At 64.7% G+C, this 27,445-nt stretch overlaps 2 protein-coding genes across 5 annotated transcripts in view; one reads left to right on the forward strand and one right to left on the reverse strand.

Moving 5' to 3' along the window:
• Positions 1–27,445, reverse strand: part of RNASEK (ribonuclease K) — a 321,727-nt gene that overhangs the window by 286,071 nt on the left and 8,211 nt on the right. The gene's annotated exons all lie outside the window — the stretch shown is intronic.
• On the forward strand, positions 273–22,984 carry ACHE (acetylcholinesterase (Yt blood group)). Of its 4 annotated transcripts, none has more exons than XM_065568964.1 (4): positions 273–465; positions 14,950–16,452; positions 17,051–17,217; positions 21,651–22,984. In XM_065568964.1, exons 2-4 carry the CDS (start codon positions 14,957–14,959, stop codon positions 21,770–21,772), a joined length of 1,785 nt encoding a protein of 594 aa, XP_065425036.1. In that variant the 5' UTR covers positions 273–465; positions 14,950–14,956; the 3' UTR covers positions 21,773–22,984. The 4 variants fall into 4 exon arrangements, with proteins under 4 accessions (XP_065425036.1, XP_065425037.1, XP_005313960.1 ...); XM_065568965.1 differs by lacking the exon at positions 273–465 and adding an exon at positions 13,174–13,295; XM_005313903.4 differs by lacking the exon at positions 273–465 and adding an exon at positions 13,197–13,347.

Consider the following 27,445-nt stretch of genomic DNA (forward strand, 5'->3'; position numbering starts at 1 on the left):
CACAGCCCCACCCCACAGCACCCCATAACACGTCCCCACAGCGCCCCACTGCACCCCACAGCCCCCGGGGCCCTGGAGCACAGGCTGGAGGGGACGGGCCCAACCTCCCAACTCTGCCCCATCATCCGGCTGCGGCCGCTGCCCCCCTGTGCCAATGCTCTGACCCCCCCACACATCCAGCGCCCCCCCCCGGCCACCTCCCAGCGCAGCCCCTACTGCCAGCCCATCCCCCACACCCAGCCTGCCCCCTATCTCCCTCCACCCCACCCCCCCGTGTCCGCCGAGCTCCGCAGGCTCGCGAGATCTGGCTGCGGAGAGGCTGGGGGGCGGGGGCGCGGGGGGGGCCGGGGCGAGGGGGGGGGCGCTTATTCCAGTCCAGCGCCCGGAGCCCAGCAGCTGCAGCCGGCGGCTCTCGCCTGCCCGGACTCAGGGAACCGGGGCTGCCCCGCGCCCCCCCCCCGCCAGGTGAGCGCGACCCTCCCCTCCCCCCCTCGGCACCGGGGCGGGGGGGGTCCCTGCATCCCCCCCCCCCGCTTCCCCGGGCCGCCTCTGCAGCAACAGCCAGGTGCGCGCATCTGGACGCATCTGGAGCAACCTGCCGGGGCGGGGGAAGGGGGGGTTACACAACCGGGGGGGGGGGGCTGTGGGCTGGTACCCAGCCTCCCCCCGCTTCCCTGCTGGGCTACGCCCCCCCCCAATCCCCTGCGGGGCAGCCGGGTTCCTCCTTCTTCTTCAGCCCCCCCGGTGCAGAGGAAGAGGGTGCGGGGGGGGGGAATCGGGGGCTGCAGCCAGGGCTGGGGGGGGGGGCTGCAGCCAGGGCTGGGGGGGGGCTGAAGAACCGAGCCCCCCCTCGGGGGGAGCAGCGACAGGCAGGAGGCTGGGAATAGCCCGGCTGTGGGGGGGGGGGGGGGGGCCGGGACCATGTGACCTGCGCCGCCCCCCCCACACACACACACACACATGCGCCCCTGTATGATTTAACCCCTCCCAGGCGGGTGTTTTCCACGCTCTGGCCAAAGCAGCAGCAGAATAGAGAGATGCAAAAACCTGCACATCCCCCCCCCAGTGACCCCCCCAGCAGCCAGGCCCCCCAGTGACCCCTCCCAGCCGCCTCCCCCAGTGAGCCACGGCAGTGACCCCTCCCAGCCAGCCCCCCCAGCCAGCCCCCAGTGAGACCCCCCAGTTGACCCCCTCCCAGCCAGCCCCCCCAGCCAGCCCCCAGTGAGACCCCCCAGTGACCCCTCCCAGCCAGCCCCCCCAGCCAGCCCCCAGGTGAGACCCCCCAGTGACCCCTCCCAGCCAGCCCCCCCAGCCAGCCCCCAGTGAGACCCCCCAGTGACCCCTCCCAGCCAACCCCCAGTGACCCTCCTGGCCAGCCTACAGACACTCCCCTCTCCTCATCTAATCTAGCCAGCTGACCATCCCCAGCCAGGCCTATACACACTCCTCTGTCAACCTATCCCCCCCCCATCCAGCAGCCAGCCCGTACACACTCCTCCAGTTACCCCACCATCCTCCCAGACACATGCATCCCTCTGTCTCTCCATCCATCCGTCTCCGACACACCCTTCTCTCTCTCGCTCGCTCTCCCCATCCACCCCTCTATCTATCTACCCCATCCACCCCCTCTATCTATCTATCTATCTATCCCCATCCACCCCCTCTATCTATCTATCTATCTATCTATCTATCTATCTATCCCCATCCACCCCCTCTATCTATCTATCTATCTATCTATCTATCTATCCCCATCCACCCCCGCTATCTATCTATCTATCTATCTATCTATCTATCTATCTATCTATCTATCCCCATCCACCGCCCCTTCCCTCTATCTATCCCCATCCACCCCCTCTATCTATCTATCTATCTATCTATCTATCCCCATCCACCCCCTCTATCTATCTATCTATCTACCCCCATCCACCCCCTCTATCTATCTATCTATCTATCTATCTATCTATCTATCTATCTATCCCCATCCACCCCCTCTATCTATCTATCTATCTATCTATCTATCTATCTATCTATCTATCTATCTATCCCCATCCACCCCCTCTATCTATCTATCTATCTATCTATCTATCTATCTATCTATCTATCTATCTATCTATCTATCTATCCCATCCACCCCCTCTATCTATCTATCTATCTATCTATCTATCTATCTATCTATCTATCTATCATCTATCCCCATCCACCTCATCTATCTCTATCTATTTATCTATCCCCATACACCGCCTCTATCTATCCATCTATCCCCATCAACCCCATCTATCTATCTATCTATCTATCTATCTATCTATCTATCTATCCCCAGACACTCCCTCTATCTATCTATCTATCTATCTATCTATCTATCCCCAGATACTCTATCTATCTATCTATCTATCTATCTATCTATCTATCTATCTATCTATCTATCTATCCCCATACACCGCCTCTATCTATCCATCTATCCCATCAACCCCATCTATCTATCTATCTATCTATCTATCTATCTATCTATCTATCTATCCCCATGCCACCCCCTCTATCTATCTATCTATCTATCTATCTATCTTACTATCAATCACACATCCACCCATCTATCTATCTATCTATCTATCTATCTATCTATCTATCTATCTATCTATCTATCTATCTATCCCCATCCACCCATCTTCTATCTATCTATCTATCTATCTATCTATCTATCTATCCCCATCCACCCCCTCTATCTATCTATCTATCTATCTATCTATCTATCTATCCCCATCCACCCCATCTATCTATCTATCTATCTATCTATCTATCTATCTATCTATCCCATCCACCCCTCTATCTATCTATCTATCTATCTATCTATCTATCTATCTATCTATCCCCATCCACCTCATCTATCTATCTATCTATTTATCTATCCCCATACACCGCCTCTATCTATCCATCTATCCCCATCAACCCCATCTATCTATCTATCTATCTATCTATCCCCAGACACTCCCTCTATCTATCTATCTATCTATCTATCTATCTATCTATCTATCTATCTATCCCCAGATACTCTATCTATCTATCTAATCTATCTATCTATCTATTTATCTATCCCATACACCGCCTCTATCTATCCATCTATCCCCATCAACCCCATCTATCTATCTATCTATCTATCTATCTATCTATCCCCATCCACCCCCTCTATCTATCTATCTATCTATCTATCTATCTATCTATCTATCTATCTATCCCCATCCACCCCATCTATCTATCTATCTATCTATCTATCTATCTATCTATCCCATCCACCCCCTCTATCTATCTATCTATCTATCTATCTATCTATCTATCTATCCCCAGACACTCCCTCTATCTATCTATCTATCTATCTATCTATCTATCTATCTATCTATCTATCTATCTATCTATCTATCTATCCCCATCCACCCCATCTATCTATCTATCTATCTATCTATCTATCCCCATCCACCCCCTCTATCTATCTATCTATCTATCTATCTATCTATCTATCTATCTATCTATCTATCTATCCCCAGACACTCCCTCTATCTATCTATCTATCTATCTATCTATCTATCTATCTATCTATCTATCTATCCCCAGATACTCCCTCTATCTATCTATCTATCTATCTATCTATCTATCTATCTATCTATCCCCATACACCCCATCTATCTATCTATCTATCTATCTATCTATCTATCTATCTATCTATCTATCTATCTATCCCCATCCACCCCCTCTATCTATCTATCTATCTATCTATCTATCTATCTATCTATCTATCTATCTATCCCCATCCACCCCCTCTATCTATCTATCTATCTATCTATCTATCTATCTATCCCCAGATACTCCCTCTATCTATCTCTCTATCTCCATCCACTCCATCTATCTATCCCCATCCACCCCCTCTATCTATCTATCTATCTATCTATCTATCTATCTATCTATCTATCTATCTATCCCCAGACACCCCCTCTATCTATCTATCTATCTATCTATCTATCTATCTATCTATCTATCTATCCCCAGACACCCCCTCTATCTATCTATCTATCTATCTATCTATCTATCTATCTATCTATCTATCCCCATCCACCCCCTCTATCTATCTATCTATCTATCTATCTATCTATCTATCTATCTATCTATCCCCATCCACCCCCTCTATCTATCTATCTATCTATCTATCTATCTATCTATCTATCCCCATCCACCCCCTCTATCTATCTATCTATCTATCTATCTATCTATCTATCTATCTATCCCCATCCACCCCCTCTATCTATCTATCTATCTATCTATCTATCTATCTATCTATCTATCCCCATCCACCCCCTCTATCTATCTATCTATTCACCCAGCCAGCCCCACACCCCTGCCCCCCCTTCCTCCCTCGCCCCATGGCTGAGCTCCCAGTGCAGGGAGCACAGTTTGAGCAGGGTGGAGTGGCTGGTTGGGGCCCTGCCCAGGCAGTGGAGGGTGCCCCCCAGGCTGGGCTGGGCAAGGTGGGCGCTGCGCCAGGGTCGGGTGGGGGGTTCCCTGGGCGAGGCTGGGCTCTGGGTGCTGAGGGGTGGGGCGTTGCCAGCAAAGATAAGGCAGCAGCAAATGGGGGAATGGGGGGGGGTATTTGTGGGAAAGGGTGTCTGGCTGGGAGGTGGGGGTTCCTAGCAGGGGGGGTCTGTGTGTCAGGCCAGGAGGGGGGCTCTCACCGGCTATATGGGGGCAGCACCTGATCCCTTGACAGGTTGTGTGCAGAAGAGAGGGGGGAGACAGGGGGCACAGGATTGGGGGGTTGGGGCCGAAGACCGGGTTGTGACACAGGGCTGGGGGTGGATGGGACAGAAGGGGGCAGAGGAAGGCAGGGCTGAGGGGATATGGGGCAGAGGAAGGCAGAGAAGGGGCACAGAGCTGGGAGTATGGGGCTGAAGGAGGCAGAGGAGGGGCAGGACACAGGGCTGAGGGGATATGGGGCAGAGGAAGGGGAGGCAGGGGGCACAGAGCTGGGGGTATGGGGCAGAAAGGGGGCAGAGGAGGGCAGGGCACAGGGCTGAGGGGATATGGGGCAGAGGAAGGGGGAGGCAGGGGGCACAGAGCTGGGGGTATGGGGCAGAAGGGGGCAGAGGAGGGGCAGGGCACAGGGCTGAGGGGATATGGGGCAGAGGAAGGGGGAGGCAGGGGCACAGAGCTGGGGGTATGGGGCAGAAGGGGGGCAGAGGAGGGGCAGGGCACAGGGCTGAGGGGATATGGGGGCAGAGGAAGGGGGAGGCAGGGGGCACAGAGCTGGGGGTATGGGGCAGAAGGGGGCAGAGGAGGGGCAGGGCACAGGGCTGAGGGGATATGGGGCAGGAGGAAGGGGGAGGCAGGGAGCACAGAGCTGGGGGTATGGGGCAGAAGGGGCAGAGGAGGGGGCAGGGCAGTGGCTGGCAAGCTGCCCCTCCCCAGGGCTAGTAGCCAACAGGCTGAGATCCCCCCCCCCCGGCCATTGGGGTGAGACTCCCCTGCCCCCCCCCCCACACAGGGGGGCATGAGCTGGGACCGGGGGCTGGAGCAGAGAGAGACACGGAGGCAGAGAGCCGGGCAGGGTGGGGTTGGGAGGAGGGAGGCAGGCAGGGGGCCGAAGGGGGCAGGTGGGGGTGGGGCAGGAGAGGGGGTGGAGGGAGAGGTGAGGCAGGAGGGGCAGGCGGGGGGGGTGTCCGCTCCCAGAGAGAGGCCGTAACACCCCCCCCCCCAGGCTGTGCCCATGGAGACCCCGGTTGTGTTTGCAAACAGAATCAGTGCTGGGTTATTAACAGCCCTGAACTCATGGAGGGGGCGGGATTCCCAACCCCCCCATAAGCAAAAACACGCCCCTGGCTCCCACGGCTGAGACTGAACAGTGGGGGGGGGTCCCAGCAGGTGGGCTCTCCCCAGGGCAGGGGGACACTGAGAGATGGGGGGCGGCAGGGGGCGATGTGCCCAGGGCAGGGGGACACTGAGAGATGGGGGGCAGCAGGGGGCGATGTGCCCAGGGCAGGGGCACACTGAGAGATGGGGGCAGCAGGGGGCGATGTGCCCAGGGCAGGGGGACACTGAGAGATGGGGGGGCAGCAGGGGGCGATGTGCCCAGGGCAGGGGCACACTGAGAGATGGGGGGCAGCAGGGGGCGATGTGCCCAGGGCAGGGGGACACTGAGAGATGGGGGGCGGCAGGGGGCGATGTGCCCAGGGCAGGGGCACACTGAGAGATGGGGGGCGGCAGGGGGCGATGTGCCCAGGGCAGGGGGACACTGATAGATGGGGGGCGGCAGGGGGCGATGTGCCCAGGGCAGGGGGACACTGAGAGATGGGGGGCGGCAGGGGGCGATGTGCCAAGGGCAGGGGGACACTGAGAGATGGGGGGCGGCAGGGGGCGATGTGCCCAGGGCAGGGGGACACTGATAGATGGGGGGCGGCAGGGGGCGATGTGCCCAGGGCAGGGGGACACTGAGAGATGGGGGGCGGCAGGGGGCGATGTGCCCAGGGCAGGGGGACACTGAGAGATGGGGGGCAGCAGATGGGCTCTCCCCAGGGCAGGGGGACACTGAGAGATGGGGGGCGGCAGGGGGCGATGTGCCCAGGGCAGGGGGACACTGAGAGATGGGGGGCGGCAGGGGGCGATGTGCCCAGGGCAGGGGCACACTGAGAGATGGGGGGCGGCAGGGGGCGATGTGCCCAGGGCAGGGGGACACTGAGAGATGGGGGGCGGCAGGGGGCGATGTGCCCAGGGCAGGGGGACACTGAGAGATGGGGGGCGGCAGGGGGCGATGTGCCCAGGGCAGGGGCACACTGAGAGATGGGGGGCGGCAGGGGGCGATGTGCCCAGGGCAGGGGCACACTGAGAGATGGGGGGCGGCAGGGGGCGATGTGCCCAGGGCAGGGGGACACTGAGAGATGGGGGGCGGCAGGGGGCGATGTGCCCAGGGCAGGGGCACACTGAGAGATGGGGGGCGGCAGGGGGCGATGTGCCCAGGGCAGGGGGACACTGAGAGATGGGGGGCGGCAGGGGGCGATGTGCCCAGGGCAGGGGGACACTGAGAGATGGGGGGCGGCAGGGGGCGATGTGCCCAGGGCAGGGGGACACTGAGAGATGGGGGGCGGCAGGGGGCGATGTGCCCAGGGCAGGGGGACACTGAGAGATGGGGGGCAGCAGATGGGCTCTCCCCAGGGCAGGGGGACACTGAGAGATGGGGGCAGCAGGGGGCGATGTGCCCAGGGCAGGGGGACACTGAGAGATGGGGGGCGGCAGGGGGCGATGTGCCCAGGGCAGGGGCACACTGAGAGATGGGGGGCGGCAGGGGGCGATGTGCCCAGGGCAGGGGGACACTGAGAGATGGGGGGCGGCAGGGGGCGATGTGCCCAGGGCAGGGGCACACTGAGAGATGGGGGGCGGCAGGGGGCGATGTGCCCAGGGCAGGGGGACACTGAGAGATGGGGGGCGGCAGGGGGCGATGTGCCCAGGGCAGGGGGACACTGAGAGATGGGGGGCGGCAGGGGGCGATGTGCCAAGGGCAGGGGGACACTGAGAGATGGGGGGCGGCAGGGGGGCGATGTGCCCAGGGCAGGGGGACACTGAGAGATGGGGGGCGGCAGGGGGCGATGTGCCCAGGGCAGGGGCACACTGAGAGATGGGGGGCGGCAGGGGGCGATGTGCCCAGGGCAGGGGGACACTGAGAGATGGGGGGCGGCAGGGGGCGATGTGCCCAGGGCAGGGGGACACTGAGAGATGGGGGGCGGCAGGGGGCGATGTGCCCAGGGCAGGGGCACACTGAGAGATGGGGGGCGGCAGGGGGCGATGTGCCCAGGGCAGGGGGACACTGAGAGATGGGGGGCGGCAGGGGGCGATGTGCCCAGGGCAGGGGGACACTGAGAGATGGGGGGCGGCAGGGGGCGATGTGCCCAGGGCAGGGGGACACTGAGAGATGGGGGGCGGCAGGGGGCGATGTGCCCAGGGCAGGGGCACACTGAGAGATGGGGGGCGGCAGGGGGCGATGTGCCCAGGGCAGGGGCACACTGAGAGATGGGGGGCGGCAGGGGGCGATGTGCCCAGGGCAGGGGCACACTGAGAGATGGGGGGCGGCAGGGGGCGATGTGCCCAGGGCAGGGGCACACTGAGAGATGGGGGGCGGCAGGGGGCGATGTGCCCAGGGCAGGGGCACACTGAGAGATGGGGGGCGGCAGGGGGCGATGTGCCCAGGGCAGGGGGACACTGAGAGATGGGGGGCGGCAGGGGGTGATGTGCCCAGGGCAGGGGGACACTGAGAGATGGGGGGCGGCAGGGGGTGATGTGCCCAGGGCAGAGGGCACTGACATGTGGGGGAGGGAGGGCGTTCACACATCCAGCTATCTGTCTATCTCTCGGGGCTGCACCCGATGGAGGGGTGTTGGGGAGTGGGGAGACCCATTGTGATTGGAGGATCCTTACATCCAGTGTAACCAATCAGGACGCACCCTTGGAGAGGATTCCCCCCTCTCCCCAGATCTGCAGTGGGGGGAGGGCTGGGTCTCCACAGGATGAGCCCTCCCATGCCAGCCCGGCACAGCCCCGGGGGGCAGCTGGAAAGAGCCTGGGGTGTGGAACGACCTCAGGCAGAGAGAGAGAGAGTGTATGTGTGCGCTTGTGAGTGTGTGTGCACGTGTGTGTGTGTGTGCATGCGCGTGTGCACACGTGAGTGTGTGTGTTTCCATGCACACTAGGTGTGTATGCGGGTGTGTGCATGTACATGCGTGCATGTTCCATGCACTGGGATGTGTTGCACACGCGTGTTCCGTGCCTGGAGTGCGTGTGCACATCTGTACGTTCTGTGAGTGCACCCGTGCGTGTTCCGTGTCAGGGGGGTTCCGCGGATCTGTTGTGTGCATGTGCATATCTGTGCACGTGTGCCGTGCACGGGGTGCGCATCTTCCACGAGGCTTCATCTCTCCTGAGCTGCCCCCCCACGCGGGGGGCTATAAGAGGTCTCTGGGCCCAGCCTCCGTGGGGGGGTATGTGGGGGGGGGTTCCCTGCTGGGCTGCTGGGCCATGAAGCCATGGCCTCTCTCCCCCGATCCCAGGGGGGTAGGTCTGGGGGAGTCGGCGGGGGGGGCTGGTTACAGGGGTGGGGGGGTAGGTCTGGGGGTGGCTGGTTACAGGGGCTGGGTGGGGGGTAGGTCTGGGGAGGGGGCTAGCGGGGGGGCTGGTTACAGGGGCCGGGTGGGGGGTAGGTCTGGGGAGGGGGCTAGGAGGGGGGGCTGGTTACAGGGGCCGGGTGGGGGGCAGGTCTGGGGGGGGCTAGCGGGGGGGCTGGTTACAGGGGCCGAGTGGAGGAGGTCTGGAGGGGAGGTCAGCTGGGGGGGTCGAGTTACAGCGGCCGGGGGGGGGGCTCTGGCACTCGGAAGCCGCTGGCTGCCAAGTCGGGGGGGGGGGATTGAGTTCCCAGCAACCCCCCCCACACACACACTCCGTGGGTGTCAGTTCCGGCCCCATGGCTCACAGGACCTGGCGATGGACAAAGCAGATGGGCTGTGGGGTGGGGGAGGCTCCGAGGGCCCCATCTGGCCTCTTAAAGGGGAGCCCAGCCCCCCCGTACCCCAAAACATCCCTCTGCATGTGGGCCGGGGGGGGTGTTGGGGGCTCCAAGGGGCAGAGGGACCCCAACACCCCCCTCCCCAGGCACACCCCTTCCCTGCCTCCCACAGGCCCAGAGAGAGACATTCGGGGGGCCCCCACCCCCTTCCCTTTCCCTTTAGTTACACACATGTGGGGGGTCCCCAAGGTCCAGGCCCTGGTACAACTGCCCCCCTTCCCCACCCACCCCCATCAGCCCCCACCATTGTCAGCCCCCCCCCCATCCCTCAGAGTGAGCGCCTGGTTATTTCCGTCCGGGGTATTTTAGTCGCTAACAGCTGGGGCTGGCGCCCGCCCTACAGCTGCTCCCCACGTCGGGGGGGGGGGGGCTGGCTCAGGGCCCGGCGGGGGGGTGGTGTCGGGTATGGGGGGCAGCGCCCATCCCCCACCCTCTCCTTCATATCCCCTTCAAGCCCCACTTCTGCCCCTCCCGGGAACGCTCCCCCCCCAGCAAAGCCCAGGGCCCAGCCAAGCAAAATACCAGACCTTCCCCCCACCTGCGGGATCCTGGAACAGGCTGGCATGCCCCCCACAGCCGGGATCCTGCCTCCTGCCCCACGGCGCACTCTGCCGGGAGCCCCCCCCAGCCAGTCCTCCTGCCCCACGGCGCCCCCTACCCGGAGGCCCCCCCCCCAGCCAGTGCTCCTGCCCCACGGTGCCCCCTGCTGGGAGCCTCCCCTCACTGCCAGTCCTCCTGCCCCACGGTGCCCCCTGCCGGGAGCCCGCCCCCCCCCACAGCCAGTGCTTCTGCCCCACGGTGCCCCCCAGCAGCACTTTGGGGGGTGGATGGCATCGGTCCCGTGCCTGCCAGCAGCATGGAGTGTTCCTAAAAACGCCCTGAGCCAGGCCCGGGCTGTGAGGGTGCCGGGCACCCGAGCGCCTCCCCCACGGCTCAGCAGCCGAGGAACGGGGCCGAACGGCACAAACGGGCGCCCTGGGAAACTGCCCCGCCAGCCGGAGCCAGACTGGAGCCCAGCCCGCGGCCAGAGACATGCGACGAGCCGGGCGGGGATGCAGCTTGCTAAAGGGGCACAAACCCGCAGCAAAACTTTTCCAAGTCCATCAGAAGCAGGGAGGCCGGCAAACAACCAGGGGGGCCAGTGGCCCATCAAGGTGCTGAGAGACCCTGCAGGGAAAACAAGGCCATTGCAGGAACACTACATGAATTCTTTGCATCGGTCTTCACAGCTGAGGATGTGAGGGAGATTCCCAAACCTGAGCCATTCTTTTTAGGTGACAGATTGGAGGAACAGTCCCAGACTGAGGTGTCATTAGAGGAGGTTTTGGAACAAATTGATAAATTAAACAGCAATAAGTCACCAGGACCAGATGGTATCACCCAAGAGTTCTGAAGGAACTCAAATGTGAAATTGCAGAACTACTAACTGTCGTCTGTAACCTATCATTTAAATCAGCCGCTGGGCCAGATGACTGGAGGATAGCTAATGTGACGCCAATTTTTAAAAAGGGCTCTAGAGGTGATCCCAGCAATTACAGGCCAGTAAGCCTGACTTCAGTACCGGGCAAACTGGTTGAAACAATAATAAAGAACAATATTGTCAGACACAGAGATGAACATAACTTGTTGGGGAAGAGTCAACATGGTTTTAGTAAAGGGAAATCATGCCTCACCAATCTACTAGAATTCTTTGAGGGGGTCAACAAGCATGTGGACAAGGGTGATCCAGTGGATATAGTGTACTAAGATATTCAGAAAGCCTTTGACGAGGTCCATCACCAAAGGCTCTTAAGCAAAGTCAGCTGTCATGGGATAAGAGGTCCTCTCATGGATTGGTAACTGGTTAAACGATAGGAAACAAAGCATAGGAATAAATGGTCAGTTTTGAGAATGGAGAGAGGTAAATCGTGGTGTCCCCCAGGGGTCTGTACTGGGCCCAGTCCTATTCAACTTATTCATAAACAATCTGGAAAAAGGGGTAAACAGTGAGGTGGCAAAATTGGCAGATGATACAAAACTACTCAAGATAGTTAAGTCCCAGGCAGACTGCGAAGAGCTACAAAAGGATCTCTCAAAACTGGGTGTCTGGGCAACAAAATGGCAGATGAAATTCAGTGTTGATAAATGTAAAGCAACGCACATGGGAAAATATAATCCCAGCTATACATATACAATGAAAGTGTCTAACTTAGCTGTTACCACTCAAGAAAGATCTTGGCGTCACTGTGGAGAGTTCTCTGAAAACATCCACTCAATGTGCAGCGGCAGCCAAAAAAGCGAACAGGATGTTGGGAATCATGAAGAAAGGGATAGAGAATAAGACAGAAAATATCATGTTGCCTCTCTAAATCCATGGTACCCCCACATCTTGAATACTGCGTGCAGATGTGGTCGCCCCATCGGAAAAAAGATCTATTGGAATTGGAAAAGGTTCAGAAAAGGACAACAAAAATGATGAGGGGTCTGGAACGGCTTCCGTATGAAGAGAGATTAATCAGACTGGGGCTGTTCAACCTGGAAAAGAGGCGCCTAAGGGAGCATATGATTGAGGTCTATTAAACCAGGGCTGGGGTGGGGCAAGCGAACAGAGACGTGTTATTTACCCTTTGGCATAACACAAAGTGAGAGGTCACCTGATGAATTTAATAGTCAGCAGGTTTAAAACAACCAACAGGAAGTGCTTTATCACACAACACCCGGTTAACCTGGGGAACTCCTTGCCAGGGGATGTTGTGAAGGCCAAAAGTATAACAGGGTTCAAAAGAGAATTAGCTAAGTTCACAGACGCTAGGGATATTAGCCAGGGATGCAGCCTCATGCCCTGGGTGTCCCTGAGCTCCTGACAGCCAGAAGCTGGGAATGGGCGACAGGGGATGGGTCACTTGACGATTCCCTGTTCTGTTCATTCCCTCTGGGGCACCTGGCACTGGCCACTGTCGGAAGACAGGATACTGGGCTAGATGGACCCTTGATCTGACCCAGACAGAGCTGGGCTGGCAGGGGCTGCGGGTCGGGAGTGAGGGGCACCGGTAGAGCTGGGGTGGGGCAGGGCTGGGCTGGCAGGGGCTGCGGGTCGGGAGTGAGGGGCACCGGCAGAGCTGGGGGGGGGCAGGGCTGGGCTGGCAGGGGCTGCGGGTCGGGAGTAAGGGGCACCGGCAGGGCTGGGAGGGGCAGGGCTGGGCTGGCAGGGGCTGCGGGTTGGGAGTGAGGGGCACCAGCAGAGCTGGGGGGGGCAGGGCTGGGGGAGCTGCGGGTCGGGAGTGAGGGGCACCGGCAGAGCTGGGGGGGGGCAGGGCTGGGCTGGCAGGGGCTGCGAGTCGGGAGTGAGGGGCACCAGCAGAGCTGGGGGGGGGGGCAGGGCCGGGCTAGCAGGGGCTGCAGGTCGGGAGTGAGGGGCACCGGCAGAGCTGGGGGGGGGGCAGGGCTGGGGGAGCTGCGGGTCGGGAGTGAGGGGCACCGGCAGAGCTGGGTGCGGGGGCTGGGCTAGCAGGGGCTGCGGGTTGCGAGTGAAGGGCACCGGCGGAGTTCTGTGTCTGTCCCCACCCCCAGCCCGGTCGATCCGGTTTCCCTGGGAGACGCTGCCAAGGCCCTGGGGTTTCGGTGCCACCCTGTTTGCATTGGGTTCAAGGGCCCAGTTCCCTCTGGCTCCGGCCACCCCCTCCCCGCCCCGTGGACTCCAACCCCAGCCGTGCGCTGAGCCAGGCAGCAGGTGGTGACGCGGGTGCTGGGGGGCGCCGGCTGGGACGGGGGATTGTGCACAGGTGTGAGGGTGTGCGCGGGGGATGGGCTGTTGGGTCACTGTCCTGGGGGCAAGTTGTGGCAGTGGGGGGGGGGTTGTGGTTGGGAGCCGGGTGTCAGGATGGGGGAGGTGTGTTGCGGTGACCGAGTGTGTGATTTCTGCCTGGGCACGGGGACAGGTCCGGGGACGGTTGTGTGCTGAGGGGCTGAGGTGTGGGTCAGGGAGCGGGTAGGGGTGTGGTATGACTCTGTGTGTGTGTGCGCGGTGAGCGGGGGGTTGTGTTGTGTGTGTGTTGGTTTGATGGCTGTTGTGGGGGGGGGGTGAGAAGGTGGTTGTGGCTGTGTGTTATGACTTTGGGCAGGGGGTGTTGTGTACAGGTGTGGTATGACTGTGTGCAGTGAGAGGGGGTTGTGTATGTATGTGTTGGCTTGATGGGTATTGTACTGTTTTGGGGGCCGGTTGTGGGGCTGAGGTGTGGGTCAGGGAGCGTGTACGGGTGTGGTATGACTGTGTGTGTGTGTGTGTGCAGTGAGAGGGGGGTTGTGTTGTGTGTGTGCGTAGGTTTGATGGATGTTCTGCGGGGGTGCGATGAGAGGGTGTGGGGGGTGCGCACGCGTGTGGTGAGAGGAGGTTGTGGCTGTGTGTTGGTTGGCTGACTGTTGCACTGTGTTTGAGGGGCGGTTGTGTTGTCAGAATGAGCGGTGTGTTGTGACTTTGGGCGGCGGTGTGTGTTCTGTACGGGTGTGTTCCGGCTGTGTGTGGTGGCGGGGGTTGTGTGTTGCGCACGGGGTGGTTCAGTGGACGGGGGGACAGGCGGGTTTGTCGGGTGACGCATGTGACCGGGGTGTGATGGTTTCCCGGCTGTTGTGGGCTGGGCTGGGGGATTACGCTAGGGGGGTTCGTACACATGAGCCGGTTGTTGGCTGGGAGGGGCGGGGGAGTGACACCAGGGGCCGTGGTGGGGGGGGATCTGTGGGGAGTCGTGTTAAGGGCGGGTTACCCCGGTTACAGCCCATGGACGCCCCAGCTTTAACCACACCCCAGAGGCCCTTCCCGCTCCAGGAATTGCTCCCGGATACCGAGATACTGCTCCGAGCACTAGACCCCTCCCAGAGCCATGGCGGGAGAGAACCCAGGAGTCCTGGCTCCCAGCCCCCCCTGCTCTAACCCACCAGCCCCCACTCCCCTCCCAGAGCCGGGGAGAGAACCCAGGAGTCCTGGCTCCCAGCCCCCCCCTGCTCTAACCACCAGCCCCCACTCCCCTCCCAGAGCTGGGGAGAGAACCCAGGAGTCCTGGCTCCCAGCCCCCCCTGCTCTAACCCACCAGCCCCCACTCCCTCCCAGAGCCGGGGAGAGAACCCAGGAGTCCTGGCTGCCAGCCCCCCCGCCTACCCGCCAGCCCCCACTCCCTTTCCGGTGCCCCAGTCTCTGCATGCTGCCGATAAGGCGTCTGGGGCTGCTGGGTCGGGAATAGGCCCCCGTGGTTCCCTTATCAGGGCAGGCAGTTGGGGGACGGGATCCTGCTGCGGCCCCAGGGGTGGGGGGCTGTCAGTGGCTGGGGAGCTCGGGGGTGGGGGACGTCTCCTGCTGCCCCCCTAACCCCGCCTCTCCCCTCCCCCCGCAGACACGCCATGGCCGGAGCCCTGCCTGGCCCCGCTCTCCTGCTCTTCGCCGCCCTGGCCCTCTCCGCCCGGGCCGACGAGTTGCTGGCCAGCACCCGGGTGGGGCGGGTGCGGGGCCTGCGGGTGCCCGTCCTCTCGGGCCAGGTTTCCGCCTTCCTGGGCATCCCGTACGCCGAGCCGCCCGTGGGCAGGCTGCGGTTCCGCCGGCCGGAGCCCAAGCGAGCCTGGAGCGGGCTGCTGGACGCCGGCGCCTACCGCCACGCCTGCTACCAGTACGTCGACACCCTCTACCCCGGCTTCCCCGGCACGGAGATGTGGAACCCCAACCAGGAGATGAGCGAGGATTGCCTGTACCTCAACCTCTGGGTGCCCTCCCCGCGCCCCAAAAACGCCACCGTGCTGGTCTGGATCTACGGCGGCGGCTTCTACAGCGGCTCCGCCTCGCTGGACGTCTACGACGGGCGCTACCTGGCCTACGCCGAGCAGGTGGTGGTGGTCTCCATGAACTACCGGGTGGGGGCCTTCGGCTTCCTGGCCCTCTCGGGCAGCCAGGAGGCGCCGGGCAACGTGGGGCTACTGGACCAGCGGCTGGCCCTACAGTGGGTACAGAGCAACATCCATTTCTTCGGGGGCAACCCCAAGGCGGTGACCATCTTCGGGGAGAGCGCCGGGGCCGCCTCGGTGGGCATGCACCTGCTCTCGCCCGGCAGCCGCCCGCTCTTCCGCCGCGCCATCCTGCAGAGCGGGGTGCCCAACGCCCCCTGGGCCACCGTGCCCCCGGCCGAGGGCCGGCGCCGGGCCGCCCAGCTGGCCAAGCTGGTGGGCTGCCCGCCGGGCAATGACTCGGAGCTGGTGGCCTGCTTGCGGGACAAGACCCCGCAGGAGCTGATCGACCAAGAGTGGCAGGTGCTGCCCCACCAGAGCGTCTTCCGCTTCTCCTTCGTGCCGGTGGCCGACGGGGACTTCTCCGGTGAGGTGCCCGAGGCCACGCCGGGCGCCGGTGGCTTCAAGGAGACCCAGGCGCTGGTGGGGGTGGTGCGGGACGAGGGCACCTACTTCCTGATCTACGGGGCGCCCGGCTTCAGCAAGGACAACGAGAGCCTGATCAGCCGGGAGGACTTCCTGGGCGGGGTGCGCATGGGGGTGCCCCAGGCCAACGAGCTGGCGGCCGAAGCCGTGGTGCTGCAATACACCGACTGGCTGGACCAGGACAACCCGGTGAAGAACCGGGAGGCCATGGACGACATCGTGGGGGACCACAACGTCATCTGCCCCGTCACCCACTTTGCCCTGCGGCTGGCTGAGCGGGGCGCCCGGGTCTACACCTACTTCTTCGACCACCGCGCCTCCAACATGCTCTGGCCCCCCTGGATGGGGGTGCCCCACGGCTACGAGATCGAGTTCGTCTTCGGCCTGCCCCTCGACCCCGGCCTCAACTACACGGCCGCAGAGGCCGCCCTCAGCCGCCGCATGATGCGCTACTGGGCTAACTTCGCCCGCACTGGGTACCGGGGGGGAGATCCGGGGGGCAGGACCTCAAGCTGGGGGGCCTGGGGAGGCCTGTGGGGTGGGGGGTCTGTGGAGAGGGGTCCCCACACGCAAGGGGGCAGGTGGGTGGGTTAGGGGGGTCCCCATATTGGGGGACAGGTGGGTGGGCTTGGAGGTCTCTGGGGGGTCCCCAGACTGGGAAGTAGTTGGGTGGGTTTGGGGCTCCCCAGGGGTGAGTCAGTGGAGGGGGGTCCCCACACTGGGGGGCCAGGTGGGTGGGTTTGGGAGGTCCCTGGAGGGGGGTCCCCACACTGAGGGACAGGCAGGTGGGTTTGGGGGTGCACAGGAGTGAGTCAGTGGAGGGAGGTCCCCACACTGGGGGGCCAGGTGGGTGGGTTTGGGAGGTCCCCGGAGGGGGGTCCCCACACTGGGGGGCCAGGTGGGTGGGTTTGGGAGGTCCCCGGAGGGGGGTCCCCACACTGAGGGACAGGCAGGTGGGTTTGGGGGTGCACAGGAGTGAGTCAGTGGAGGGAGGTCCCCACACTGGGGGGCCAGGCGGGTGGGTTTGGGGGACCCTGGCCAGCAGGGCGTGACCCCTCTCTCCCTCCTGGGCAGGGACCCCAATGAGGCATCGGAGCGGGGGGTGCGCTGGCCCCCCTACACCCCGCAGCAGCAGCAGTACGTACAGCTGAACCCGCGCCCCCTGGCTGTGGGGCAGGGGCTCCGGGCCCAGGTCTGCGCCTTCTGGAACCGCTTCCTGCCCAAGCTTCTCAACATCACTGGTGAGACGCCTGGGGGGGGGGGACCCTGCCATACCAGGGGGGGCTGGAGAGCACGGGGGGACCCTATATCAGGAAAGGGGCTGTGGGGCATCATGGGGGGGATCTTTGCCTCATGGGGGAGGGGAAGGGGTAACTGGATGGGGGAAGTGGGAGGGGAGCTCACAGAGGGAAACTGAGGCAGGACAAACCAAATATATCCCCCTCCCCTGCCATCACGGCCCAGCCAGCCTGGTATCCCTGCCCCCCAGGGTCCGGGCCATGGCTTAATCCCCCCCTCCTCTTTTTTTTTCTCCCCTGTAGAGCCATGCGCTGCAACCGACCGGGGCCCCGGGCCCCCCCCAGCCCCACTGCCCCTCCTCGCCCTCCTTCCCCTTCTCGCCCTGCGGCTCAGGCCCTGAGAGTGGATACTGCATGCATCGGACGGCGGGGCGGGGCGGGGCGGGGCGGGGCGGGGCGGTCACGGGGTCGGCTCGGGGCGGAGCCGGCCCCAGACTGGGGCAGTTGTGGGCCTGTGGAACTTCTGACCACTAGATGGCACCGAGCCGGAGCTCACTGAACGGGCCACTAGGGGGCACCCAGCTGTTGCCGGGGGGACAGCGCCCCTCCCCATGAGCAGCGGGGGCATTTCCTAGCCAGGATTTTAACGCTCTGCTGCTCCGACGCTGGTGCCGGGCCCCCCGGTAGGGGAACAGGGGATGGGGGGCGGAGCCTTGCTGCACAAGCACCGCACTTCCGCACCTCGGTGCACACGTAGACACAACGCACGTGCTCCGCAGGCACACCCGCCCTGCGCCCAACCACTGCACACCTACAGACGCGGCACGAGCTGCATGCACACACCCTGTGTGTACTGCACACTGACACACACACACACACTGCACACACACTGCTCATACACTGCACACTCGTTCCACACCTGCACTGTGCACACTGCACACTGACACACGCACACTGCACACACACTGCTCATGCACTGCACACTCGCTCCACACCTGCACTGTGCACACTGCACACTGACACACGCACACTGCACACACACTGCTCATACACTGCACACTCGCTCCACACCTGCACTGTGCACACTGCACACTGACACACGCACACTGCACACACACTGCTCATACACTGCACACTCGTTCCACACCTGCACTGTGCGCATTGCACACTGACACACGCACACTGCACACACACTGCTCATACACTGCACACTCGCTCCACACCTGCACTGTGCACACTGCACACTGACACACGCACACTGCACACACACTGCTCGTGCACTGCCACACTCGCTCCCACACCTGCACTGTGCACACTGCACACTGACACACGCACACTGCACACACACTGCTCATGCACTGCACACTCGTTCCACACCTGCACTGTGCACACTGCACACTGACACACGCACACTGCACACACACTGCTCCATACACTGCACACTCGTTCCACACCTGCACTGTGCACATTGCACACTGACACACGCACACTGCACACACACTGCTCATACACTGCACACTCGCTCCACACCTGCACTGTGCACACTGACACACGCACACTGCACACACACTGCTCGTGCACTGCACACTCGCTCCACACCTGCACTGTGCACACTGCACACTGACACACGCACACTGCACACACACTGCTCATACACTGCACACTCGCTCCACACCTGCACTGTGCACACTGCACACTGACACACGCACACTGCACACACACTGCTCGTGCACTACACACTCGCTCCACACCTGCACTGTGCACACTGCACACTGACACACGCACACTGCACACACACTGCTCATACACTGCACACTCGCTCCACACCTGCACTGTGCACACTGCACACTATTCACAACCACTGCCCCTGGACACACTGCAAGTGGACGCTGCACACGGACACTGCTCACGTATTGCAGGAACACTGCGCACTGACACACTGCATGGACACTGAATGTATATTACTTCACACACACTGCACTGCATCTAGACGCGCTACACTGCATGTACACAGGCAGGAGCGCGCACACACGGTACACTCACTGCGCATGCAAACCCCACACGTACACACACTGCACCTTCACTGCACACCGATGCACTGCACCCTCCCTGCGCACACTGCACATTTGTCACACGCACTGCACGGAGCTCCTGCACACCGACACACACACTACAAGCACTGTGCACACACGCGCACACACGAGGGCCCTAGGCGGCGGCTGCTGTATTGGGCCAGCTCTGAGCCCTGCCGGGGGCATTGGCATACATGGGTCTGACGCGCCAGCTGGCATGGGGGAGAGGGGAACCGCGGGGGGTACATGTCCCAGCCGGGCTCACACTGGTGTTCCTGATCTCTGGGTCCCAGACACCCTGACACCCCGGGGGGGGGGGACTGTCACCTCCCAATTCCCCTGAGCCCGGCTCGGCAGCCCTGGGTGGGGGGTTTCTGGCTGCTTATAAAAGACATTTTTTAGTGTTTCCTTTTGCATGTCGTGTTCGTGTCTTTGACAATTCACCGCCCCCCCCCCAATAAAGTGACTGTGGGGAAGGGGTCGGGGTGAGTTGGAGGGTTCGAGTGGGAGAGATGGGGCACATGGGGGAGTGGAGAGGGCCCCCTGTGACGGGGAGGGCACTGAGGTAGGGGAAGGGTCAGTGAGGCGGGGAGGTGGAGAGGGGACACAGAGACTGAGGGGGGCGAGAGGTGTGGGAGGAGGAGCTGTCAGTATAAAGGGGGTGATCAGGTATGGGGGGAGGGGCTCTGGGGTGGAGGTAGGGGGCAAACAGGAGCCCTGCCCCACAGTAGAGGGGGGCTTAGGGGGGTTGGCAGCAGAGGACGAGGTTCTGGGGGGGGCTGGGTCCTGAGGGTGACGGCGCTTTTCAGATGTGGAGATGAGGGGGAGCGGCTGCTTGGCGGGGCCCCCCCCAGACACTACCCCACATGTGGGATCCCCCACTCACACATTAACACCTGGGCACTGTTCCATCTAACCCACCAGCCCCCACTTCCCTCCCAGAGCCGGGGAGGAGAACCCAGGAGTCCTGGCTCCCAGCCCCCTGCCTCTAATCCATCAGACCCCCCACTCCCCCTCCCAGAGCCGGGGAGAGAACCCAGGAGTCCTGGCTCCCAGCCCCCTGCTCTAACCACCAGCCCCCACTCCCCTCCCAGAGCTGGGGAGAGAACCCAGGAGTCCTGGCTCCCAGCCCCCCCTGCTCTAACCACCAGCCCCCCACTCCCCTCCCAGAGCTGGGGAGAGAACCCAGGAGTCCTGGCTCCCAGCCCCCCCTGCTTTAACCACCAGCCCCCACTCTCCTCCCAGAGCCGGGGGAGAGAACCCAGGCGTCCGGGCTCCTGCATTATCCTGTTCAGCCCTTGGGTGTCTAATCACCTCACATGAGCCTGACTCAGCCCTACCTGGCCGGGTGGCACTGGATGAGGGTCACGTGTGGGGCGCGGTCATCGGGCCCCGCGGCTGATCCGGGACATGCCGGGTCTCCGCGACCTGGCCCCTCCGAGAGCATCTGCTTGGTCCCGGTTAGATTCCGCGTCACTCCCCAGCACCCCCGGTGCCACGCTTGACCCACGCCGGGGGGGCCCTGCGGCGTCTCTGCCGACAGCCACGGGGGTCACACAAGAGGGGGTCGGGGCTGGCCGACAGGTGGGTTATGACAGAGCAGAGAATTCAAGGCCCCGGGGGGTCGGGTGAACAGATCCAAACTGCACTGCGACCCCCAACTGAAGAGAGATTCAGCCCCAGCCACAGCGACCGAGCGGGACCCGGGAGCGACTGGCCCCCTCCGGAAAACGAGACCGCCACCCCCCCCCCCCCCCCCCCCCCCAGGCCAGGAGCAAGGACTCGCCGGCTCAGGGACAGACTCCAGCCGCCGTGGGCAAAGCCAGAGCCCGAGAGATGTGGCTCGGCCGGCCGGAGGCACACGGTGCGGTAGAAGCACATAACATGGACGTTTCTCCAGCTGTTTGTGGAGGGGCGGCCAGGATGGGGACTCAACAGCAGGTCCCAACGCCCCTCCCGGACGGAGACTGGCTGCAGATCTCCGGGGACTGTTTTCCCAGGGCCGCGGAAATAATTGACTCGAACGCCGGAGCGGGCGGCGGCATTCCCAAGAGCCCGACGGGCCCCTCGCCATCCCGGAGCGACAGCCCCAGGGACCCCGCGTCACGGCAGCCGAACAAGACGGGATTTCGGCCTTGTTCCCAGCACCCCGCGGGCGAGCGGAGGCAGCTGGACAGACGGCCAAGAAAACCCAACGACAGCCAGAGCTGGGGGGGGGCAAACGCCAGCCTGGATCCGGCCCCAAGCGGCTCTCGGTCCCCCGTCTTGCGAGCGGGCCTGGGGGAATTGTTCGGGGAAGGGGGCAGGGGGCTCTGGGCCCAGCTCTGAGGGACGCTAACCGCCCCCTGGGCTCTCTCCCCCCAGATAACATCGAGGAGGCTGAGCGGCAGTGGCGGCTGGAGTTTCACCGCTGGAGCGCGTACATGGGCCACTGGAAAAGCCAGTTCGACCACTACAGCCGACAGGACCGGTGCTCCGAGCTGTGAGGGGGCGGCCCCCCCGACAGCCCCTGACCCCTCACAGCCCCCCGACAGCCCCCGACCCCTCACAGCCCCCCCGACAGCCCCCCAAACGCTCACAGCTCCCCCGACAGCCCCCCAACCCCTCACAGCCCCCCGACAGCCCCCCCAACCGCTCAAAGCCCCCCCGACAGCCCCCCCGACCCCTCACAGCCCCCCGGACAGCCCCCCAACCGCTCACAGCCCTCCAACCCCTCACAGCCCCCCGGACAGCCCCCCAACCCCTCACAGCCTCCCCCGACAGTCCCCCGACCCCTCACAGCCCCCCGACCCCTCACAGCCCCCCCGACAGCCCCCCAAACGCTCACAGCTCCCCCGACAGCCCCCCAACCCCTCACAGCCCCCCGACAGCCCCCAACCCCTCACAGCCCCCCAACCCCTCACAGCCTCCCCCGACAGCCCCCCACCGCTGCTCCAAGCGGTGAGAGGGCGGCCCCCAACAGCCCCCAACCCCCCACCTCCTCCCAACCCCCCCACAGCCCTCCACCTCCTCCTGACAGCCCCCCACCGCTGCTCCGAGATGTTAAGGGGCGGCCTCCTGCCAACCCCACACCCCTCACCCCACACCTATCCCCTCCCACCGGACTGTGCAATCTGAGACACTGCCCCCCAGTCTAAGGTGTGTGTGTGTGTGTGTGTGTGTCCCCGTATCTGTATATAACGGTTATTTAAGGGATTTGTGAGAAATAGAAAAATATCTATATTATATATTCAGCACCCCGAGTCGCTGCCCGTGAGCCCCGCGCTGTCCCTGACCGCTCCCCACACTGACCCCCAATGCCCAGGCCCCCAAACCCTCCATGCGCTGTCCCCCCAACCCCCCATCCCTCCTCATACTAACCCCCAACTCCCCAAACACCCCTTCATCCCCCCAATGTTCCCTCCTGCAGCCCCCCCAACCCCCCATCTATATTAGCTGGGTCCTACAGCTGCTCCCCCCGACTGTCCCTCAAATCTCCTGCCCCACCCCTACCTCCCCTTAAACCCCACCCTTGCCCCAGGTCAGGGCTCCCCCAGCAGCCCACGACCCCCCCTTCCCTGAAGCCTCAGCGGGAAGCTGCATCAACAAGTGGGGGGGCTGCTCGGAGCCCCCCCCCACCCAACAACCTGCATGGCCACCGCGCGCAGCCCTCCGGGCCCGACCTGTGTGTGAACCGTCCAATAAAGGAATTAAAGACACAGACTCTGCCTTGGCATGGGGGGCTGCGGGTCGGGAGTGAGGGGCACCGGCAGGGCTGGGGGAGGGGCAGGGCTGGGCTGGCAGGGGCTGCGGGTCGGGAGGTGAGGGGCACTGGCAGAGCTGGGGGGGGCAGGGGCTGGGCTAGCAGGGGGCTGCGGGTCGGGAGTGAGGGGGCACTGGCAGAGCTGGGGGGGGCAGGGCTGGGCTAGCAGGGGCTGCGGGGCGGGAGTGAGGGGCACCGGCAGAGCTGGGGGGCAGAGCTGGGGGGGGCAGGGGCTGCGGGTCGGGAGTGAGGGGCACCGGCAGGGCTGGGGGAGGGGCAGGGCTGGGCTGGCAGGGGCTGCGGGTCGGGAGTGAGGGGCACTGGCAGAGCTGGGGGGGGGCAGGGGCTGGGCTAGCAGGGGGCTGCGGGTCGGGAGTGAGGGGCACTGGCAGAGCTGGAGGGGGCAGGGCTGGGCTAGCAGGGGCTGCGGGGCGGGAGGTGAGGGGCATTGGCAGAGCTGGGGGGGCAGGGCTGGGCTGGCAGGGGCTGTGGGTCGGGAGTGAGGGGCACTGGCAGAGCTGGGGGGGGGCAGGGCCGGGCTGGCAGGGGCTGTGGGTCGGGAGTGAGGGGCACTGGCAGAGCTGGGGGGGCAGGGCTGGGCTGGCAGGGGCTGTGGGTCGGGAGTGAGGGGCACCGGCAGAGCTGGGGGGCAGGGCTGGGCTAGCGGGGGCTGCGGGGTCGGGAGTGAGGGGGCACCGGCAGAGCTGGGGGGGGCAGGGCTGGGCTAGCAGGGGGGCTGCGGGTCGGGAGTGAGGGGCACCGGCAGAGCTGGGGGGGGGCAGGGCCGGGCTGCCAGGGGCTGCGGGTCGGGAGTGAGGGGCACCGGCAGAGCTGGGGGGGCAGGGCCGGGCTATCAGGGGCTGTGGGGTCGGCAGTGAGGGGCACCGGCAGAGCTGGGGGGCAGGGCTGGGCTATCAGGGCTGCGGGGTCGGGAGTGAGGGGCACCGGCAGGGCTGGGGGCTGGGCTGGGCAGGGCTATCAGGGGCTGTGGGGCGGGAGTGAGGGGCACCGGCAGAGCTGGGGGGGGGGGCAGGGCCGGGCTGGCAGGGGCTGTGGGTCGGGAGTGAGGGGGCACCGGCAGAGCTGGGGGGGCAGGGCCGGGCTGCCAGGGGCTGCAGGTCAGGAGTGAGGGGCACCGGCAGAGCTGGGGGGCAGGGCCGGGCTGGCAGGGGCTGCGGGTCGGGAGTGAGGGGCACTGGCAGAGCTGGGGGGGGCAGGGCTGGGCTAGCAGGGGGCTGCGGGTCGGGAGTGAGGGGCACTGCAGAGCTGGGGGGGGCAGGGCTGGGCTAGCAGGGGCTGCGGGGCGGGAAGTGAGGGGGCACTGGCAGAGCTGGGGGGCAGAGCTGGGGGGGGGCAGGGGCTGCGGGTCGGGAGTGAGGGGCACCGGCAGGGCTGGGGGAGGGGCAGGGCTGGGCTGGCAGGGCTGCGGGTCGGGAGTGAGGGGCACTGGCAGAGCTGGGGGGGGCAGGGCTGGGCTAGCAGGGGGCTGCGGGTCGGGAGTGAGGGGCACTGGCAGAGCTGGAGGGGGCAGGGCTGGGCTAGCAGGGGCTGCGGGGCGGGAGTGAGGGGCATTGGCAGAGCTGGGGGGGCAGGGCTGGGCTGGCAGGGGCTGTGGGTCGGGAGTGAGGGGCACTGGCAAAGCTGGGGGGGGGGGCAGGGCCGGGCTGGCAGGGGCTGTGGGTCGGGAGTGAGGGGCACTGGCAGAGCTGGGGGGGCAGGGCTGGGCTGGCAGGGGCTGTGGGTCCGGAGTGAGGGGCACCGGCAGAGCTGGGGGGCAGGGCTGGGCTAGCGGGGGCTGTGGGTCGGGAGTGAGGGGCACCGGCAGAGCTGGGGGGGGCAGGGCTGGGCTATCAGGGGCTGCGGGTCGGGGAGTGAGGGGCACCGGCAGAGCTGGGGGGGGGCAGGGCGGGCTGCCAGGGGCTGCGGGTCGGGAGTGAGGGGCACTGGCAGAGCTGGGGGGGCAGGGCCGGGCTATCAGGGGCTGTGGGTCGGCAGTGAGGGGCACCGGCAGAGCTGGGGGGCAGGGCTGGGCTATCAGGGGCTGCGGGTCGGGAGTGAGGGGCACCGGCAGGGCTGGGGGGCTGGCTGGGCAGGGCTATCAGGGGCTGTGGGGCGGGAGTGAGGGGCACCGGCAGAGCTGGGGGGGGGGGCAGGGCCGGGCTGGCAGGGGCTGTGGGGGTCGGGGAGTGAGGGGCACCGGCAGAGCTGGGGGGCAGGGCGGGCTGCCAGGGGCTGCAGGTCAGGAGTGAGGGGCACCGGCAGAGCTGGGGGGCAGGGCCGGGCTGGCAGGGGCTGCGGGTCGGGAGTGAGGGGCACCGGCAGGGCTGGGGGCTGGGCTGGGCTGGGCTATCAGGGGCTGCGGGTCGGGAGTGAGGGGCACTGGCAGAGCTGGGGGGGGGGGGCAGGGCCGGGGCTGGCAGGGGCTGTGGGTCGGGAGTGAGGGGCACTGGCAGAGCTGGGGGGGGCAGGGCTGGGCTGGCAGGGGCTGTGGGTCGGGAGTGAGGGGCACCGGCAGAGCTGGGGGCAGGGCTGGGCTAGCGGGGGCTGTGGGTCGGGAGTGAGGGGCACCGGCAGAGCTGGGGGGGGCAGGGCTGGGCTATCAGGGGCTGCGGTCGGGAGTGAGGGGCACCGGCAGAGCTGGGGGGGGGGGCAGGGCCGGGCTGCCAGGGTCTGCGGGTCGGGAGTGAGGGGCACCGGCAGAGCTGGGGGGGGCAGGGCCGGGCTATCAGGGGCTGTGGGTCTGGCAGTGAGGGGCACCGGCAGAGCTGGGGGGCAGGGCTGGGCTATCAGGGGCTGCGGGTCGGGAGTGAGGGGCACCGGCAGGGCTGGGGGCTGGCTGGGCAGGGCTATCAGGGGCTGTGGGGGCGGGGGTAGTGAGGGGCACCGGCAGAGCTGGGGGGGGCAGGGCCGGGCTGGCAGGGCTGTGGGTCGGGAGTGAGGGGCACCGGCAGAGCTGGGGGGGCAGGGCCGGGCTGCCAGGGGCTGCAGGTCAGGAGTGAGGGGCACCGGCAGAGCTGGGGGGCAGGGCCGGGCTGGCAGGGGCTGCGGGTCGGGAGTGAGGGGCACCGGCAGGGCTGGGGGCTGGGCTGGGCTGGGCTATCAGGGGGCTGCGGGTCGGGAAGTGAGGCACCGGCAGAGCTGGGGGGGGCAGGGCTGGGCTGGCAGGGGCTGCGGGTCGGGAGTGAGGGGCACCGGCAGAGCTGGGGGGGGCAGGGCCGGGCTAGCAGGGGCTGCGGGTCGGGAGTGAGGGGCACCGGCAGAGCTGGGGGGGGCAGGGCCGGGCTAGCAGGGGCTGCGGGTCGGGAGTGAGGGGCACCGGCAGAGCTGGGGGGGGCCCGGGCTGGGCTAGCAGGGGCTGCGGTTGGGAGTGAGGGGCACCGGCAGAGCTGGGCGGGGGGCAGGGCCGGGCTGCCAGGGGCTGCGGGTCGGGAGTGAGGGGGCACCGCAGAGCTGGGGGGGGGGGCAGGGCCGGGCTGGGCAGGGGCTGCGGGTCGGGAGTGAGGGGCACCGGCAGAGCTGCGGGGGGCAGGGCCGGGCTAGCGGGGGCTGCGGGTCGGGAGTGAGGGGCACGTGTGGGGGCGGGGCAGGGCCTGCAGTTCCCCTAGTGGCCACCAGGGGTCTCCAATCCCGCTCCGCTTTGCAGCTTGGGGGCCGCGGTCACGGGTGGGCGGCTCCCGGGGGCGGGGGGCGGGAGCGGGATGGGACACGCAGCGCCCCCCATGCTGGCGGGGCGGAGCAGGGGACCCGGCGGGATCCCGGTATTTGGGGGGGCAGGGGGGGCAGGTCTAGCTGTCCCCCCCCCCAGCCTGCAGAGTCAGTGTGTGGGGAGGTGGGAATGGGCTGGGGGGCAGGTGTTTGGGGGCCTGTCTGTGGGGTGTGATTTTGGAGGGGTCTCTATGGGGCAGTATGGGGTCCAGGATGCTTTGGGGGTCCCCAGTTCTGGGGGGTTCTGTTCTGGGGGGGGCGTATGAGGGCTCAGACTCCCCTCTTCTCCCCACAGCCTCACCAACGGCAGCTCCCTCAGCCGGGACCCAGCACACAGCCCGCTAAGCCCCACACCCGTTGTGGCCCTGCAAAACTTATGGGGCTGAGCCGCATTTTGGGGGGGGCCCACCTGGGAAAGGGTGGTAGATCCTCATTTTTGCAGGGGGGTCCCCATCTCCCCACCCCTGGCCACTTCCCGTGTCGCCTGGGGGGCTGGATTCTGCCAGGTTATTGCCTTACCGGTATGATTTTCCTTGGGGAGGGGGGGGCCCCCGTTGTCCCTGCCCCCCACCCTCTGCCACTCAGCGACTGTTTTGAAAGGGTTAATAAAGCAGGAACTGACTTGTCAAGTCTCGTCCTTCTGTACAGGAGGGGGGGCAGCTCCCCAAATCCTCCATGGGGTTCAGGAGACCCCCAGCCCCCCCCCAGATGC

The sequence above is a fragment of the Chrysemys picta genome, chromosome 16, assembly GCF_011386835.1.
Source record: "Chrysemys picta bellii isolate R12L10 chromosome 16, ASM1138683v2, whole genome shotgun sequence".
Lineage (NCBI taxonomy): Eukaryota > Metazoa > Chordata > Testudines > Emydidae > Chrysemys > Chrysemys picta.

Coding starts and splice junctions, on each gene's coding strand:
- ACHE (XM_065568964.1), top strand. CDS start 14,957: ATGGCCGGAGCCCTGCCTGGCCCCGCTCTCCTGCTCTTCGCCGCCCTG. Junction 16,453..17,050: donor GCTAACTTCGCCCGCACTGG/GTACCGGGGGGG, acceptor CCTCCTGGGCAG/GGACCCCAATGAGGCATCGG. Junction 17,218..21,650: donor CAAGCTTCTCAACATCACTG/GTGAGACGCCTG, acceptor CTCTCCCCCCAG/ATAACATCGAGGAGGCTGAG.